General features: G+C 41.9%; 1 protein-coding gene across 2 annotated transcripts in view; it reads right to left on the bottom strand.

Annotated features, from left to right (window-relative positions):
- RAPGEF5 (Rap guanine nucleotide exchange factor 5) overlaps positions 1–15,588 on the bottom strand; it is a 232,836-nt gene that overhangs the window by 16,204 nt on the left and 201,044 nt on the right. For both annotated transcript variants that reach the window (XM_036247514.1, XM_036247515.1), the window contains 5 exons: positions 14,952–15,101; positions 11,331–11,428; positions 8,294–8,416; positions 6,338–6,516; positions 401–491 (listed from right to left, as the gene is read on the bottom strand). In XM_036247514.1, the coding sequence (XP_036103407.1) occupies positions 401–491; positions 6,338–6,516; positions 8,294–8,416; positions 11,331–11,428; positions 14,952–15,101 (641 nt within the window). The remainder of the gene's footprint in view (positions 1–400; positions 492–6,337; positions 6,517–8,293; positions 8,417–11,330; positions 11,429–14,951; positions 15,102–15,588) is intronic.

The raw sequence follows: 15,588 nt of genomic DNA, 5'->3' as shown, positions 1-15,588 counted from the left end.
GCACCCTGCCAGGGGCCCTGCAGGTGAGAGGCCCAGAAGCTCATTTGTTAGCATCTCAGCCAATAGGCTTCTGGACACATCACCACGCAGGGGAGCGTTTGAAAGGACCCCCATAGACTGTGACCCCGCTATCACAGGAGCAGAGCACAGGAAGACTAACTATAGTGGGGGAACATTTTACAATTCTCATCTCTTTCATACACATTACACAACCATTTTGAAGACCATTTAATCAAAATAGTCTCTACCAACTGGATGCATTATTTTTAAACTTTTTTTTTCTCGTAGTATTTGTTTAAACCATTTAAATCAGTGTGTGCAATGTAAACAAAGGCTTTTGCTGGACTGTCTCCCGTTTTATTTGTCCCTCCAACCCCTTTCCGTGAGGACCCCGGCTCACCTCCCAGGTCTGTGACAGCCGGCTGACAGAAGCAGTGTTGAGACCCATCACAATAGCAAAGAAAGAATTCAGGTTTCTCTGGGCTTTGCAGCTGCAGCATAAAAGAAAGCAGAAGGCACTTTGAGGCAACATCCTTTCTCCAGGTGATCACAAAAGATACCACTGAAATACTCCCTGAGGCCACATAGTTCAACCTCATAGGCAGGGCTGAAGTCTACTCCACCATCCCATGAACCCTTGAGCACCCCTGTGGGAGGCAGTGTCGCTGAGCACTGTTTCTTTTTTCTTTTTAAATTGATTTTAAAGAGAGACGAAGGGAAAAGGAGAGAGAGATAGAAACATGAATGAGAGAGAACATCGGTTGGCCGCCTCCTGCCTGACCCCCACTGGGGATTTGGCCCACAACCTGGGCATATACAACTGACCAAGAATCAAACCAGTGATCTTTTGGTGCATGGGTCAACACTCAAGCATGGAGCCACACCAGCCAGGCCTAACCACTGTTTCTAACAGAAATGAATCAATGCCAAATGCTTCAGCTCATCCTTACCTTTAGGAGAAGACCGATGTTCTTGACACCCTCTGACACTTCAAAAATTCCCTCCTTTTTAAAAATCTATTTTGGGCCCTGGCCAGTTCACTCAGTGGTTAGAGCGTTGGCCTATGGACTGAATAGTCTCAGGTTTGATTCTGGTCAAGGGCACGTACCTTGGTTGCAGTTTGGTCCCCGGCCCTGGTTGGGGTCGTGCAGGAAGTAACCAATTGATGTCTCTCCCTCTCTTTCTCCCCCTCCCACTCTATCTGAAGATAAATGGAAAAGTATCCTTAGGTGAGGATTAAAAAAAGAAAATCCATCTTGGATGCATTTACAATTTCAATGGAAAATTCTTTTTTTCCCCCAATCCTCACTTGAGGATATTTCTTAAATCTTCAGATAGACTGGGAGAGAGGGAGAGAGAGAGAGAAAGAGAGACACATCAATTGGCTGCCTTCCACAAGACCCTGACTAGGGCTGGGACCAAGCCACAACCGAGGTACGGGCCCCTGATCAGAATCAAACCCACGACTCTTCAGTCCTCGGCTGATGCTCTAACCGCTGAGCCAAACCGGCCAGGGCTCAATGGGAAATTCTTAAACTTATCTTTATATGTACCATCCTCTCATCATAATCGCTCTCTAGTTCCGTCCCTTTCATCAGCAAGCTGTCTATGTTTGGACAGACAAGCCCCTCTCCCTCACAGGTCTAAGCTGCCTCTCTTATATTCAGACATACTTTCTTTGCTACCAACAAAATTACTACTGTATTATGGATATATGTAAAATATGGCATATATTATGAGGATACTGTCCCAACATTTCTCATTTAAAGAGAAAAGGAAATAAGATGCAAAATAAGATCATACTGAGCTCCATTTACTCTGCAAAGTTATCTGTTGTACATAATGTCCATCATGCCCTTGACTTAATTCGTCAAAATTCCTCCAATTCTCACAACCGGCTGTGGGTGTTTGGTATAGGAGAGGGAGGCTGGGCTTCAGGTCAGCCGGAACAGCCTGTGAATTCTAGATGCTCTGTTATCTGGGACTCACTGGACAACAACTCTGAGGCAAGTCTTCAAAATTGAGAAATTATCCTAGCTTGATAATTAAATATGAAAATTATTTGCTGCTAAAGCAGTAAGTTAAGTGCAAAAAACCCCCCTCCTAGTGTATGTTAATCTAGCTTCTCTCAGACACCAGCTCTTCCCTGACATCACCATCATGTCTCCGATGGAATGCGGGGACAGTGGATACATAACTTTGCATCTTGCACTTCCAGTTATGTACCGTGTTAAATTATACATTATGGATTCTGATGCCATTACACATGATACGTTATGGATTCTGCACTATCATCATTAATGGCTATGTAACACTTTGCCAAACACATATTTCATAATTTGTCTACTCATTCCCCTGTTGACATTTACATTCTTTTCAATCAATATAATTCAATTCAATACAAAATGCTGCAATGAATAGCTCTGTGTATAAAACTTTTGACTATATGATTTTTTTTATTATGTTAGACTTCCACTCATTCCATGATTGGCCAAAAGCTATCATGACTTGAAAAGTCCTTGATACAGTAAAAACTTCTGTTTCCCAAAACAATGTTGATTTCTAGTCATGCAGGTTTTGTGTAAGAGCATCTAGTTGTGAACGAGGACAATGGTTTGGGCTGTTAAAGTAGCAACAGACACACAGCTGGCTCACCCGGGCAGGTCCTGCTGCCCTGCCCTGCTCCGAGCCAGCCTCGGGGACTACACGCTGCCCGAGAGCCACCGAGGGCCACGCCTGGGAGCACTCTTCCTTAGTAGTGGAACCTGGAAAGGCGTGGCTGCCTCCACACCTAGTGTCCAGAATATCTGGGGTGAGCTCAGTCCCCTCACGGCTGAGTCTCCAGGGCATGATGTGTCCCTCTTGTCGTCTTCCTGTCCAGCTTTGGACTCAGCCTGCAATTTCCCGGTAGACAAAGGACTCGGTCTGATTGGCCCCTTCATCTGGTTTCTGCCAACTTTCTCCTGGGTGGACCCTGCTTCGTATATTCCATGAATAAACAAAGATACTTCCTGGTCTATGACTTAGAAATCCACATGTTTTTGAGAATCACTGGTGTCTAGTGGCATCAGAACTGTGACTCTCCTTCCCTTCTGCCATTCACTTTCGCCCTTGCTATCTTATCAGAGCCCTGGGAGGTTACAGCAGGAGAAACAGACTTGAACGGGCTCCATCTCTGGACATGGTGATCTGAAGCACCAGGCTCTCGTGACCAGTGAGAACTGTCCATCCCTGTGCGAGAAGACTTCTGTGGGAGCCTCTCCCGTAGCCCATGTCCCCCTGCCTTACTACCCAATGGAGGCCGCAGTGGTTCCGTCATTCCCCACTAGCCTTTAGGTTCCCGAAGACTAGATGATATGTCTATTTCAGTTTTGTATTCTGCCCATCATCCAAATGCCTAGTATTCAGATGGCACTTACTGGAGCTGAAACCAATACTTTTTGGGGAAATGGTTTTATTATTATTCATTATAAAAAGGTTCATTCTTCTTTTCATTCAGCATCATTTATCTACTTGGCATCTTAAGATATAATCCTCATCTTTTAAACTTTCAGCCCCCCTATAAATACTTTTCCTGGTCCAGATCTCTTTCTCAGTCATACTAAAGCTTAAAAAGCACATAACTAACATCTGAGTCTGTTAAAAGGAAAAAGGAAGGAATGTAGACAAATTTCTCTAGCAGACAAATGGGTGCAGGTACAAACACTGGACACCATTCCAGTCTGCGCTCCTGTTACCAAGGTTCATTCATTCCCTGATAAGAACAGACTGTCTGACACTACACATTCCAGTTCAGCAGACACTCCTTTGTCTGTGTGAGGGAGTAAAATTCACTGTACCCACAGAGGTGGGGGATGGGGATGGTGAGAAAGGAAACATGAATATGCAAATAGGGTGCCTTAGGCAGGGAAAACACTTCATGATCACGGAAATTATTGTTTTCCCTTGGTTATTCCTACTAGTGTGATTATAAAGAATTTAACTTTGGGCCTTGATTGGCATTCTAGTCCATGAGCCAGGGTTAGAGACCAGTACCGTAAATAATTCAAGATCATGGGGCCACGCGGAGAAGATGTGAATAGATTTCATTTCCCTGAGGATTGATATAATCTTATACTGGGAAGAGAGCTGTGTGGTGTCATTTTACTTCTTTGGACATTAAAGTCCCATTTCTCCAAGTAACTCACATTTATAAGAATGTTTTTGATTCAAAAGAGCCTCATCCTTAGGTATTTCACAGGCTATTATGGAACATACTGGCCAAAATTTTTTGTGTGTGTGGTATGTGCCCCTAGTCCCGAACTCAGGACTCTCTGGTCTGTAGGCCGATGCTCAAATGCTGAGCCAAACTGGCCAGGCCTGGCCAAATTTTTTTTAAAAAAGAAGCATTTAACATAAAAGGAGCCCAAGATTTAGGCTTATATGTTATTCATCTTTTCTTCCAGCCACACCAAACAAGTCAGGAACTCCCATGATCTTTTGCCTAGGAACACAAAATGCCCTGCTTCTGGGGTCTCTGCCTACAGTTCAGTCTGTGGATAGTTCTCAGATCACCCTTCCCAAGGGACGACTCTGAGCATCCATTACCTGCACACACATTTTCAGTGAATTCCTACCGCCTTCTCAACCTGAAACTCAAAATCCTTCACTGTCTGGTCCCATCTTCCTTTGCAGATGAATCTCTCACAACTTCCACTAGGGTCAAAGTGGAGGAGGCTACTTTCCCAGACCACATGTTCTCTGCTACCTGTCAAATTCTACCCAGAATTCAAATACAGCATCAAATGCTTTCACGAATATTTCCCCAATCCCCCTTCCCCACATTGTTGGTGTATGGGCTTCCCCTCCTCTATAGCCCACAGAACGTGATCTCATAATAGCCCCCCCATTTTGGCACATTAGCTATTTGTATTATAGAAGTACCGCCCCTTCCCCCAGAAGGCAGGAATTGGGTGTAGGCTCAGCCAGATTTCCCCACGGTACCTTGCATAGATCTGCACCTATGAGTGAACAATACAAATTTCCTGAATGTTACACTGACATGTACTCAAAACACTGGTATAAAAACTATTTTGGAAGACAAAGGAGAAATAAAAGGGAAGGCTGGGAGGTAGAAGGAACTGGGAAAGATTTTGGTTCCTGCTGCCTGCTTCTGTTGGGAAGCTGTCTCAAGAGCAGTCTCAGGATACTGATCTGTTACTTTAAGAGATGCCCCAGGAGGTTACTAAAACATCATTCCTTCAACATTCACAGAAGTCACTGCTATTACTAAGTTCTGTTCCAGGCACCAGCACAATGATTGGTTAGAACTGGTCCCTGTCCTCTGGAGGCTAACATAGCCCGGTGAAGGAACCTTATATAAACAGGTAAAAAGCATGTGTGGGCGAGAGGGGGAAGTCAGGGTAGGGAGTAGTTGACCTTGCATTTGAAAATCAGTGATGTCTTCGAGAAGGAAGCAACGTTTGACCTATGTCTGTCTTAAAGAATGACAGCGGTCTGCTGGCTGGAAGGGGCCATTCTTTTTTTTTTTTTTATCCTTACCTGAGGACATTTTTCCATTTTTTGTTCAGATAGAGTGGGAGGGAGAGAGAGGAAGAGAGAGAGAGAGAGAGAAACATTGACGTGAAAGGGACGCATCGAGTGGCTGCCATCCGCATGGGCCGGGGACAAACTGCAACCGAGGTACGTGCCCTCAGCAGGAACTGAACCCGGGTCTCTCTGGACCACAGGCCAATGCTCTAACCGCTGAGCCAAACCGGCCAGGGCAAAAGGGGCCATTCTTAGAAGACAGAACAGCACATGTCCATGCTTGGAGGATGGTGTGCATGGGAAAGAGACAGCTATTGAGAGGCTGTAGCATGGGTACCATACACCCAGGGGATGAGACTCAGAGATCCGGAGGGACCAGCCGGTGCAGGGCCTGCTAAGGAGTTTGTAAAGTTCATACTGTGGGCATCAGGTAGCCAAGAGCAGAATTCTTGAATGCACCTGATTTTCAGTGGTCCTTACCCCTCACATCATCTCCCTCCCATTTACCAGCCTACTGGAGCTCACTGGCCACACTGTCGCTTAGCAGCAGGATGGGCATGTGTGCACTGCCTGCTCCTCAGTTCCAGCACACAGCAGAGTGCTTCAGCCTGGTATTTTGACATTTACTTTAAAATATAAATATTTTAAATGCAAAGACATAAATATTCATGAACAGACCTTTCCAATTCTTTGGTTACTTAACTCAATATTACATGTTTACATCCAGCCCTTCTTATCATCACAAAGGGAAAAAAGTACTCTGGCAAGGAGATGAGAGAAACTGTACTTTTCACCACTAGAAACTCACTGAGCGGCGATTTTGATGAACTTTTTCACCAGCTGCACTCTCTTGCCCAGCTGGTTGCAGAGCAGAATCTCCGTGGCCACCCAGAGCTGGACCTCATTGCACCTCTGGAGCAGAAGGCTGAGGTTCACGGTGTGCTCCCCACTTCCTTGTCTGCTGAATGTGAAATAGATCAGCTCTTGCTGAAAGAAAAGGTATTCATGCCAGTGTTTAGTTTTAGCACAAAGTCAAGATGATACAAAATTCAGTCCATTTTTAAGAGCTATTTCTGGTAGCTACTCTCATATCATAATATGCTACAATCGATTACATTTGAAACAGCTTATCTTTAGTTTTAGAGATGCCTCATTAAATAATGTTCACTTAAACTCCTTATATAAATGTATCTTTTAAATATTTTTTCTTTATTGATTTTAGAGAGAGAGGAAGAGAGATAAAACATCGATGAGAGGGAACATCGATTGGCTGCCTCTTTCATGCCCCCCACTGGGGATTGAGCCCACAACCTGTGCATGTGCCCTGACTGGGAATCGAACGAGTGACCTCTTGGTGCATGGGTCAATGCTCAACCACTGAGCCATACCAGGCGGGCTAAATGACTCCAAACTTCCTAAACTTGTTTTAAGGGCACATTCAAGTTTAAATGAATACTATTACTAGCATTTAAGATGTACATTAAACCCTCACAGGTAGATTCTTTCAACAAGGGTTCTCAAATTTTAGTGTGAATCAGGATCATTGCCCCCCTACCCCCCACGACCCTAACCAGAGTTTCTGATTCAATTGGTCTGTGGTAGGGACAAAATCCCCATTTCTAACAAGTTTCCAGGAGGTGCTGATCATGGTGGTCTGGATACCCACTCTTTGACAGTATCGGATAGTAAACAGAAATAGCAAGTTCCAAAATTAAAAAAGAAACGAGTAAGACCAGTAACTATCTACTATATATCGATTGATCACATTAAAGCAACAGAAGAGATTCGTGTCTGAATGGAGGTGTGTGTACGTTACAGAAGTAATTCACATTCTCCCACTGCATAAGCAGGGACACATCCATTCGATCAACATTTCCAAAGTCACAAGTAATCTAGCTGGAATGACTCACTACTTGCTCACATTTAGGTCATAGATTTAACGAGAAAATCCGAGGCCATTTAAAAGTCATTCCAAGTGAGAGTGAAGCTGGGGATTAAGTTGGGCATTAGTTCCTCCCTCAGAAGGAAAGACCTTCTCACAGTGAAACATTTCTCTACGTGGCAAAGCAAATGCAACATATGGGTGCACAGAGCGGTCATACTTGATGTCTTCTGATTCCTGTAAGCCTTCCCACTGGCCAAATTTAGTCATTAATTGTCAGTAGCATTTTGCCCAGAACCTATTGATTTGTAAATGTTATAAACTGTCCTCAAGGGAGAAGTTGATGGATGTAAAAGTTTGAAATATATCTCAAAAGTTTCCAGAAAGTACTTGAAGTCTTGCTGAACAGTCTGAATTTATAGAATGTTCTTAAATAAATGCATGAGTGTCTGTGTGTGCACACATGTATACACAGAAATGTAAATATGATTCTTGTATACCTATTGTACACTTCATGGGAAAAATTAAAATATCAGTATCAAAGGCAAAACAGCTCTTCAGCCCCATTAGAGCTTCACACATACACACACACACACACACACACACACATTCATACATATAAAAATATGACAGGTTTATACTACATTCTAGACACACATGATTATACCAGGAGCAAATAAAGCATGACCATGTATTTTGATTTTTCTAGGACTAGATCTATCTTTCAAATATCTTTTTGGACCATGGTACTCTACCTAGCATAATGATATCACCAGATGATGGATCTTTTAAAAACCTAGTCACATGCATAAATATGCTTCAAAAAGAATTCACAGTTAAAAGAGCCCTAGCATTTATTCGATCTTTTCACTCCTTCCTTACCTCGTGAATTGAATTGAAGAGACTCCAATCAAAATTCATTAATTCCAGAGCAAGATCCCAAGTGTTCATTCCCAAAATCCTCAACGGCCTTTGCTGTGATTCCTCATTTTCAGCACATGGGTTCTAAACCGACAGAAGCAAAAGGAGCCTCAGTTATTCCCAGTGTCTGGCACTGGCTGCCCCTAGGAAGGCACTAGAAGCCTAGATTAGAAAAGCGATCTTGTCTGAGGGCACTTAATATTTTCCTCGGTCTGTTCACCTTCAGTGAGTTACAGCCAATTTAGGAACGAGCCTTGGAAAGAGTAGACTGTGATCAGTGAGTGAGCCGGCCCGATACCCCCTTTGTGCCCACACAGATCTGATTATAAAACACTGCTGGGCAGACGGCATAATGAAAGCGAAGGCTCTGAAACCACTTGGGCTTCCGGTAGAAATTAATGTGCCAGCAGGGTTAGTATAAAAACAAACAGAAGAAATGTCACGGTGCACTTCAATAAAGACAGACATGGCTTGTACAGAAAATATGTTTAACAAGTCTCATCCTAGACACACATGTACACATTTTATTCAAGTGCTTGTGGAAAGCGAAAAAAAAATTTTAAACATGAAAAAAAGGTCACTTCATTTATACCCCACGGTGGATGATTATTTTAAGTATCAATTGCTTTCCCTATGTGTTCGGTGACAGTATCTCCTTAAAATATGACACAAAATTGTTAAATGCCATGGCAAGTTTAAATCTATCGTCACTGTTAAATGTATTAAAAATGATTTGGCAAAAATATTTGATATTTTTAAATTAAAATATAAATTCTGCCATTTGAGGGGTTGGTTGTGAATAGTTAATGATGTTGAAATAGCTAATGACTTGGAAAAAGAAGAATGGGACTTTGCAACTAAATTACTTAACAGGGTGAAAGAAATAATTCAGATTCCAAATAGTAATCTCTGTTTCCAAACTGCAAAATAAATAATTTGCATTTTAGAATTTTTACACTTATGAATAGTTTTTCTAATTAAAAAGAAAATGTGGCAAAAGACCTTCACAGAGCTTTCCCACAGACTCGATTCTGTTCACTCAAGGTACAAATTGTCCCTGTGTCCCCAGAGTGGGAGACAGAATGGGGCTCAGTAAGGGCAGACGGCATGAATTCACGTGCACATTCTGAGGTGCTGAGGTGGGGACAAGCCAGTTTCTCAGGGATCATCTGACCAGGACCAGATGGACACCACACAGCATGGCAGACATTTGAAGGGAGAGCCATGAGTCGGGAAGTAGCGCTCATCTTGGTTGACCGATCTGGAGGTATAAGGGTATTTTCACATGGCTTTTCACCCCTGCTCCTTTCTCCCCAAATCTGGATATTCAAGGTTGTCCCCCACCCTCTCCAAGAAACACTTGCTAGGTGTTTCTCCATCTCATCGTCCAGGGCTCTAGTTCCTGCTTTTCAAGAATACAATGCACAGGCTAGTATAATGGATGCTGGTTTCACATGTACTCTTCCCTTACAACGTCCTCTGTCAACTGAGATATTCGGGGGATAAAATACTTCAAGCTATGACTAATGGGGAAGTTTCAGGTGGTGTGCACAGTTGATGTGAGAACTGCTCGAGGCAGGATGGCGTCTGGCTCATCTCGGAACACACTTTGTAGCACCCATTTACTCCACTGGGACACGGGCTTGGGCCCGCCTTCTCCTCTTCTGAAGCTGGCCCTGCACAGTGGCGAGGAGAGCCCTGGGAATGCACGCCAGGGCCATCGTGAGCAGTTGTGTGCGCAGGAGGGCCGGCACATGGGAGCACGAGTAGAGCGCAGGTTCCCTCCATCACCAGGAGCCCAGAGCAGCTACCCAGTAGGTGGTCCTCCTTCATGGGGAGGAGTCAAGTCAACTCACTCTCATTATTAACTCAGAGATGTTGTGCAGCCTCAATGCATCATGTTTCCCTGATGGAATTACACCATATTCAGACATAGGACGGGTGACCTGCTGGATACTCAGAACTGGAAGGAGTCCAAGTTAGACAAAAGGTTCTCCTCCCTTTCTCTCATTGCATCCCACTGAAAGGAATGGACCGGAGATCCAGAGCCAAATACAACGGACTGAGATCCTAGCACTGTCCGCTCCTTGGCTGCAGAAAGCTACAGTAACTTCACAGGGTTATTGGGAATGTTAAAGGAGATACTGTATGTAAATTACTCAGCACATACGCGTCTGGTAATAAGTATCACAATGACAGTGACTAATGTTATGGTAGCTTGATATCCTGTAGATAATTTTACATAAAATGTTTTTACTATAAGCAGCTTTGGTTTACCCACATGATATATACAACAAGAACCAGCTAGAGAGCACCAGCCCAGGGATGACTCCATGACACAGACTAGGACCATGAGTGGGGAGGACACAGTCACACTCAGCTAAAGCCTGCTTTTTATGGGTGATGGATCCTAGCATACAGAGAGCAACCAGAAACTGAGATTTTTAGAAACAATAAACAAAGCATCTACTTAGGTACAATGTTCTTACATTTGAACTGAAAATTACTTAAGAGTATGGGTTCTACTTGTCTCAAATGCTCACTCTTCAGTGACATCAGATGTTATGAGGCCATTTTACACAGGGAAGCTGACACTCTGCCCTTTTGCAAGGGAAGGGTGCACTCTGGGTGCACAAAATTCATGGGGCAAAGGGCAGAGTCTCTTTCCCTTTAAGTCCTCACACGGTACATTCTCTCCATAAAAGAAGAAAAGAAGAAATGGAATTAAATTCCATTGGATAGGGAGTCACTTCTCTCCAGTCCCTTGTTTCAGAGGCTCAGAGAGATAGATGCAGGATCTGACTTAGGAAGCATTTAAATTCCTCAAGCAGTATGTCTTGGATTAGCCAAAACAGTGTTACCTAATGAGTGTATTATTGGCTAGAAGAGGAAATAGTTCAGTGTATTTTTCTAACACTCATTATAAAACATACACAAGCATGTTTTCAGTCTGACATTGGTGTCTGCGTGTTTCAAGTATAAGGCTAAAGGTCCTCACCAAAGTGTCAGCCAGGTCTTTCCGGTAGACGTGTAGCCGACCAGATGCTTCCAGAGATTTGGAGATGACCAAGTCATTTGGTTGAAGTTCATGCTTTTCTTTATTTAAAAAAAAAGAAAAGAAGAAGTCATTAGAAACACAAGAATAGCAGTAGGCATACAAGGTATATCTAAAGAGTGAAACCTGCCAAAGAAAAAACATTTCAAAGTAAACAGAATGTAAAGTAGATTTCATTGAGTTCTGCGTACTCTATACATTACCAGTGGGCATATGGCCATCACTGCTCATTATCCGTAAAGTGGACTTCTCTTGTGATTCTCTCTTACCATATCCAGTCATTCTCTGGAACACAGATACTTAGGGGAGAAAGTAAAATTCACTCCCATCACTCTAAGGTAACCATATGATGGGAATATTAATTAAATTTGAGTATATTTTTTTTCTGATCTTTTTGTAAGAGTGTGTGTGTGAGTATAAATACACAAAAATATAGTGATAATTATTTATACATGCATATATATTTATTATGAATACATATATTTTAAATTATTCCATATGTAGTTTTATATTCTGATTTTATTATAAACACACATTTGTCAAAATTTTTTATGTCATGTTTAATTGGTTATATAATAGTCTATTATAATATCACTTAATTTTTCAACTTTTGTTGAACATTTAATGTTTTCCAATTATTTTGGTCATATAAATTAGATGGCAAGATGCATGCTAAATACTATCACAGGGCCTGGCACATAGCAGGGGCTTGATAAATGGGATCTATTATTATCACAGCCATAACACATATTGTGGAAGTCAACATCCTTGTGCATAAATCTTTAGCTGCTTACAGATGATTTTCTTAAGACAGATTCCCAGTAATGGAATTACTGGGTCAAAGGAAATGAATATTTTAAAAGGTTTTGATGCAAATTGCCAAAATGCTTTCTAATTCTTTCACTGACCAACATTGATCATTACTTTTGGTAAGTCTGCTGTTTTGCTAAAACCAAAAACAGATTTGCAGTTTATTTTGTATTTCTTGACTACTGGTGAAGTTGACATTTTCATATAGTCTTCCATTTTATTTTCCTTATTACAAATTGTTCCTATCCTCTGACCATGTTTCCACTGTCGCTGGAGCTCTCTTGTACCACAACAGACAAATGTCTTCCTCCTAACTACAAAACGCAGATGGGAATCGACCAAATATAATCAGCTCCTCCCAAAGCAGGCCTTCAGATATCCAGCATGGTTGGGAAATGCGATATTCCACATCTTTCTCTAGATAACCTAATCAGTTAAAATGCCAAATTTTGTTTTGAACGGTTCTGCTTAATACAGACTACACAAATGATAATCTAATATATGCTTTACGGCCTTGCATTATAAAGATCAATAGCACTGTCATGTGGGCTGTTGGTGTGTGGTAGTAAATGGTCCCACAGGGCTGGGTTCGGAAGTTCTTCCATTTCCTCCCTCTTTGTTTGGCTACAGTTTCTTGCAATCCTCTGTGTGCCCATATATAACTAAAATCTGAGTTTATAAGAGCCATTCGACACTTGCTATGGGATAAAAATGCCATAGCATTTTGACACTAATTTTTCCATGTGCTAAGAAATTTTTTTCCCTTATTTTCAGGTTTGTCACTATACTATGAAAGATGAAATCTGATAAGCTGATAGAATTTTAAGTTCTGAATAACTGGGTAGGTTGTGGTCACTACACACATCTACCTACCCTCGGTACAAAAGAGCGCAAAACCTACTGCAAGCTATGAGGATAGTAGTACCAGTCCTTTTAGGAAAATCCACAAAACCTACAAGGTGCCAACATCTTTAAACTCTTTGTGACACAAATAAAAAAACAGTAAATCTCACTGTCATTTTATTTTGCTGTAGCATTTAAATCATTATTTATTGAAAATTATGTAACTAGAACAAGGAATACATTAAGTTCTGTTTCCCCCACCCCCCTTCATAAAAACATTATTGTTTAGGGGATATTAAGCTGCAGGCAGAAAGGTTCTTAATGAACAAAACTACTAATTGATGGAAAATGATGGCACATTTCCAAATCTGTGGGATAATTTAAGAGATAAGCTGATGTTTCTAGTGATGATGAGCAATGAATCTTTACACATTAAAACGCCACTGCCCACTCTGATGAATCCAATTTAATAGAGTGTAAAAATGGTATTTCATGGCCATCAAACAGAAAGTGGGTAATAAAAGAGCCACTCGTGAATTTCCAGGTTCACATGCAGCCCTGCTGGGTTTCGTGTGAATCTCCTGTGTCACCAAGTTCACTCAGGATCCCTTCTTCTCCAGCACCTTCTGTCTCAATGGGGACACAGTGATTACTTTTTATAATGATACTGTACTGAAAGGCAAATGTTGGTTTTAATAAAACTTAATACTGTTTGGAATCATTTGGTAATTTTGGTCACTTAAAATTAAATATAATAACCATTTATCATATCTATCTAAATGCCTGAAATACTTTATTAAAAATTCAACCACTCTGATTAAAATTCATGTAACCCACATGTGTCTCAAATGTTTGCTCTTTGTGTTTTTAGATAATGTTTTGATGGAATGCATAAGTAGGGCCCCAGGAGAGGGAGGAGGCACCCTCATGGACAGGCCTAGAGAGAAGGGCTGTATCTGTTTGCACTGTAATTGACTAGCCTGCAGGACCATTTTACCTGGACCTGAGTGACAAAGCAACGGAAGCAGTATTATGTCACATAATGCTCTCAAGTCAAGTTAAATTCTGATATTCTTTTCCTGACTCCGGAATGATAACAAAGTGTAAACAGAAATGCCTGGTCATTGCCCCACCCTTACCCCTACCTCTGGTTAATTGGTTCACAGAGTCCTCCCATTTTCAACAACCGATGCTAAGTCACTTTCTTTGTATTTTTGTCGGGGTTAATGAGATATTAAACAAAGATTGTAAGCCAAGAGGAGGCCAGTGGTGCTGAAATCTGACAGGCTCTGGTGAAAATGAAGGGGTCTGTTCAGGTCATGTAGATCAATAGTGTCAGCTTGTAATCTGTGTGATCTTATTCAAAACAGACAATAAACCCTTTTCTGAGGATAAATAAGGCCCAACAGAAGAAAAAGCTATAAGCAGGCCTCACTCCCCACGTCCACCTGAAGGAACACTGCCTGTGAGCTTTGGGCTTATTGTGCAGTTTTTCTTTCCTTCAGTAGGGAGTCTTTAAGTGTTAAATTGTCAGCCAGCAATATGACTAGCTCAAGGCTGTCCTTCTTTTTTCTTCCTAAAGTAATTTCATCCTTTAGCAATTTCCCAAGTTAATTTAAATATGAAAATAGAAGGCTTATCTAGAGTACAAAATTTGAAAAGCTTTATAATATATTTCAAAACATGGGCCTGCCTCTCTATTCAGTTCTCGGGAAGGAAATTTAGTATCCAACAGTACCCAACTGTTGTCATGGAAACACCTCTGGTAGGCAGCTTCTCATTGTTCCTGTGGTCATCCAGCTGCAGACCCAGAAGGGATGAGCTGCACATTTACTCTATAAAAATGTCAGCTCTCTCCTCTCGGAGAAGATCCAGTGAAAGATTCATGTTCAAGGACAGAAGATCATTTACCCCCCGAGAATGTGACGGCCACCAGAGCCAGATCCTCTTCTGCGTGCTGGATCTTCTCTGCCACAACTTTCAGGATCTCTTGGGCTGTACTGGAAACTTTTGCCTTCACACTGACATAGGAGTGCTCTGTTATGTACACATGGCAAAAAACTGCACAAGACAGAAGCATTGTTAGCAAACGGAGACTGTGGCTATGAGGTACAGACTTCTAAATCAAGGCACCCACCTTCCTCATCTCCCTAGTATACAACATCCACATTTTACCTATTTATGTATGCACATGGGTGTCTGGGGGTGTATGCATGCTTGCACACACACAAGATACAGACACTGTAAGGTGGTGAACAAGCCGAAGTAGGACTAAGGCTTCCCACACTCTAAAGAGACCCAAGTGCGTGCTCATGGTGGAGATGGTCTGACCACAACGCAGCGGAGGCTCTGGAACACAGACTGTACTTTTGAGTCCCTTTTTTGAGCGTTACTAAGGTCTCCCAAAGCAGCATATTGAAATGTACAACATACATTTTTATTTTACACTCCATTTCTAGACGGTCACAGAGGCCCAATCAAGAACACCACATTTCATTATCAGAATTCTCATAAGCTTATCTAAAAATCTATCAGTTGCCATGGTTTT

The sequence above is a fragment of the Molossus molossus genome, unplaced genomic scaffold (genome assembly GCF_014108415.1).
Source record: "Molossus molossus isolate mMolMol1 unplaced genomic scaffold, mMolMol1.p scaffold_m16_p_7, whole genome shotgun sequence".
Taxonomy (NCBI): Eukaryota; Metazoa; Chordata; class Mammalia; order Chiroptera; family Molossidae; genus Molossus; species Molossus molossus.
This window is presented reverse-complemented; position numbering and strand designations above follow the sequence as displayed.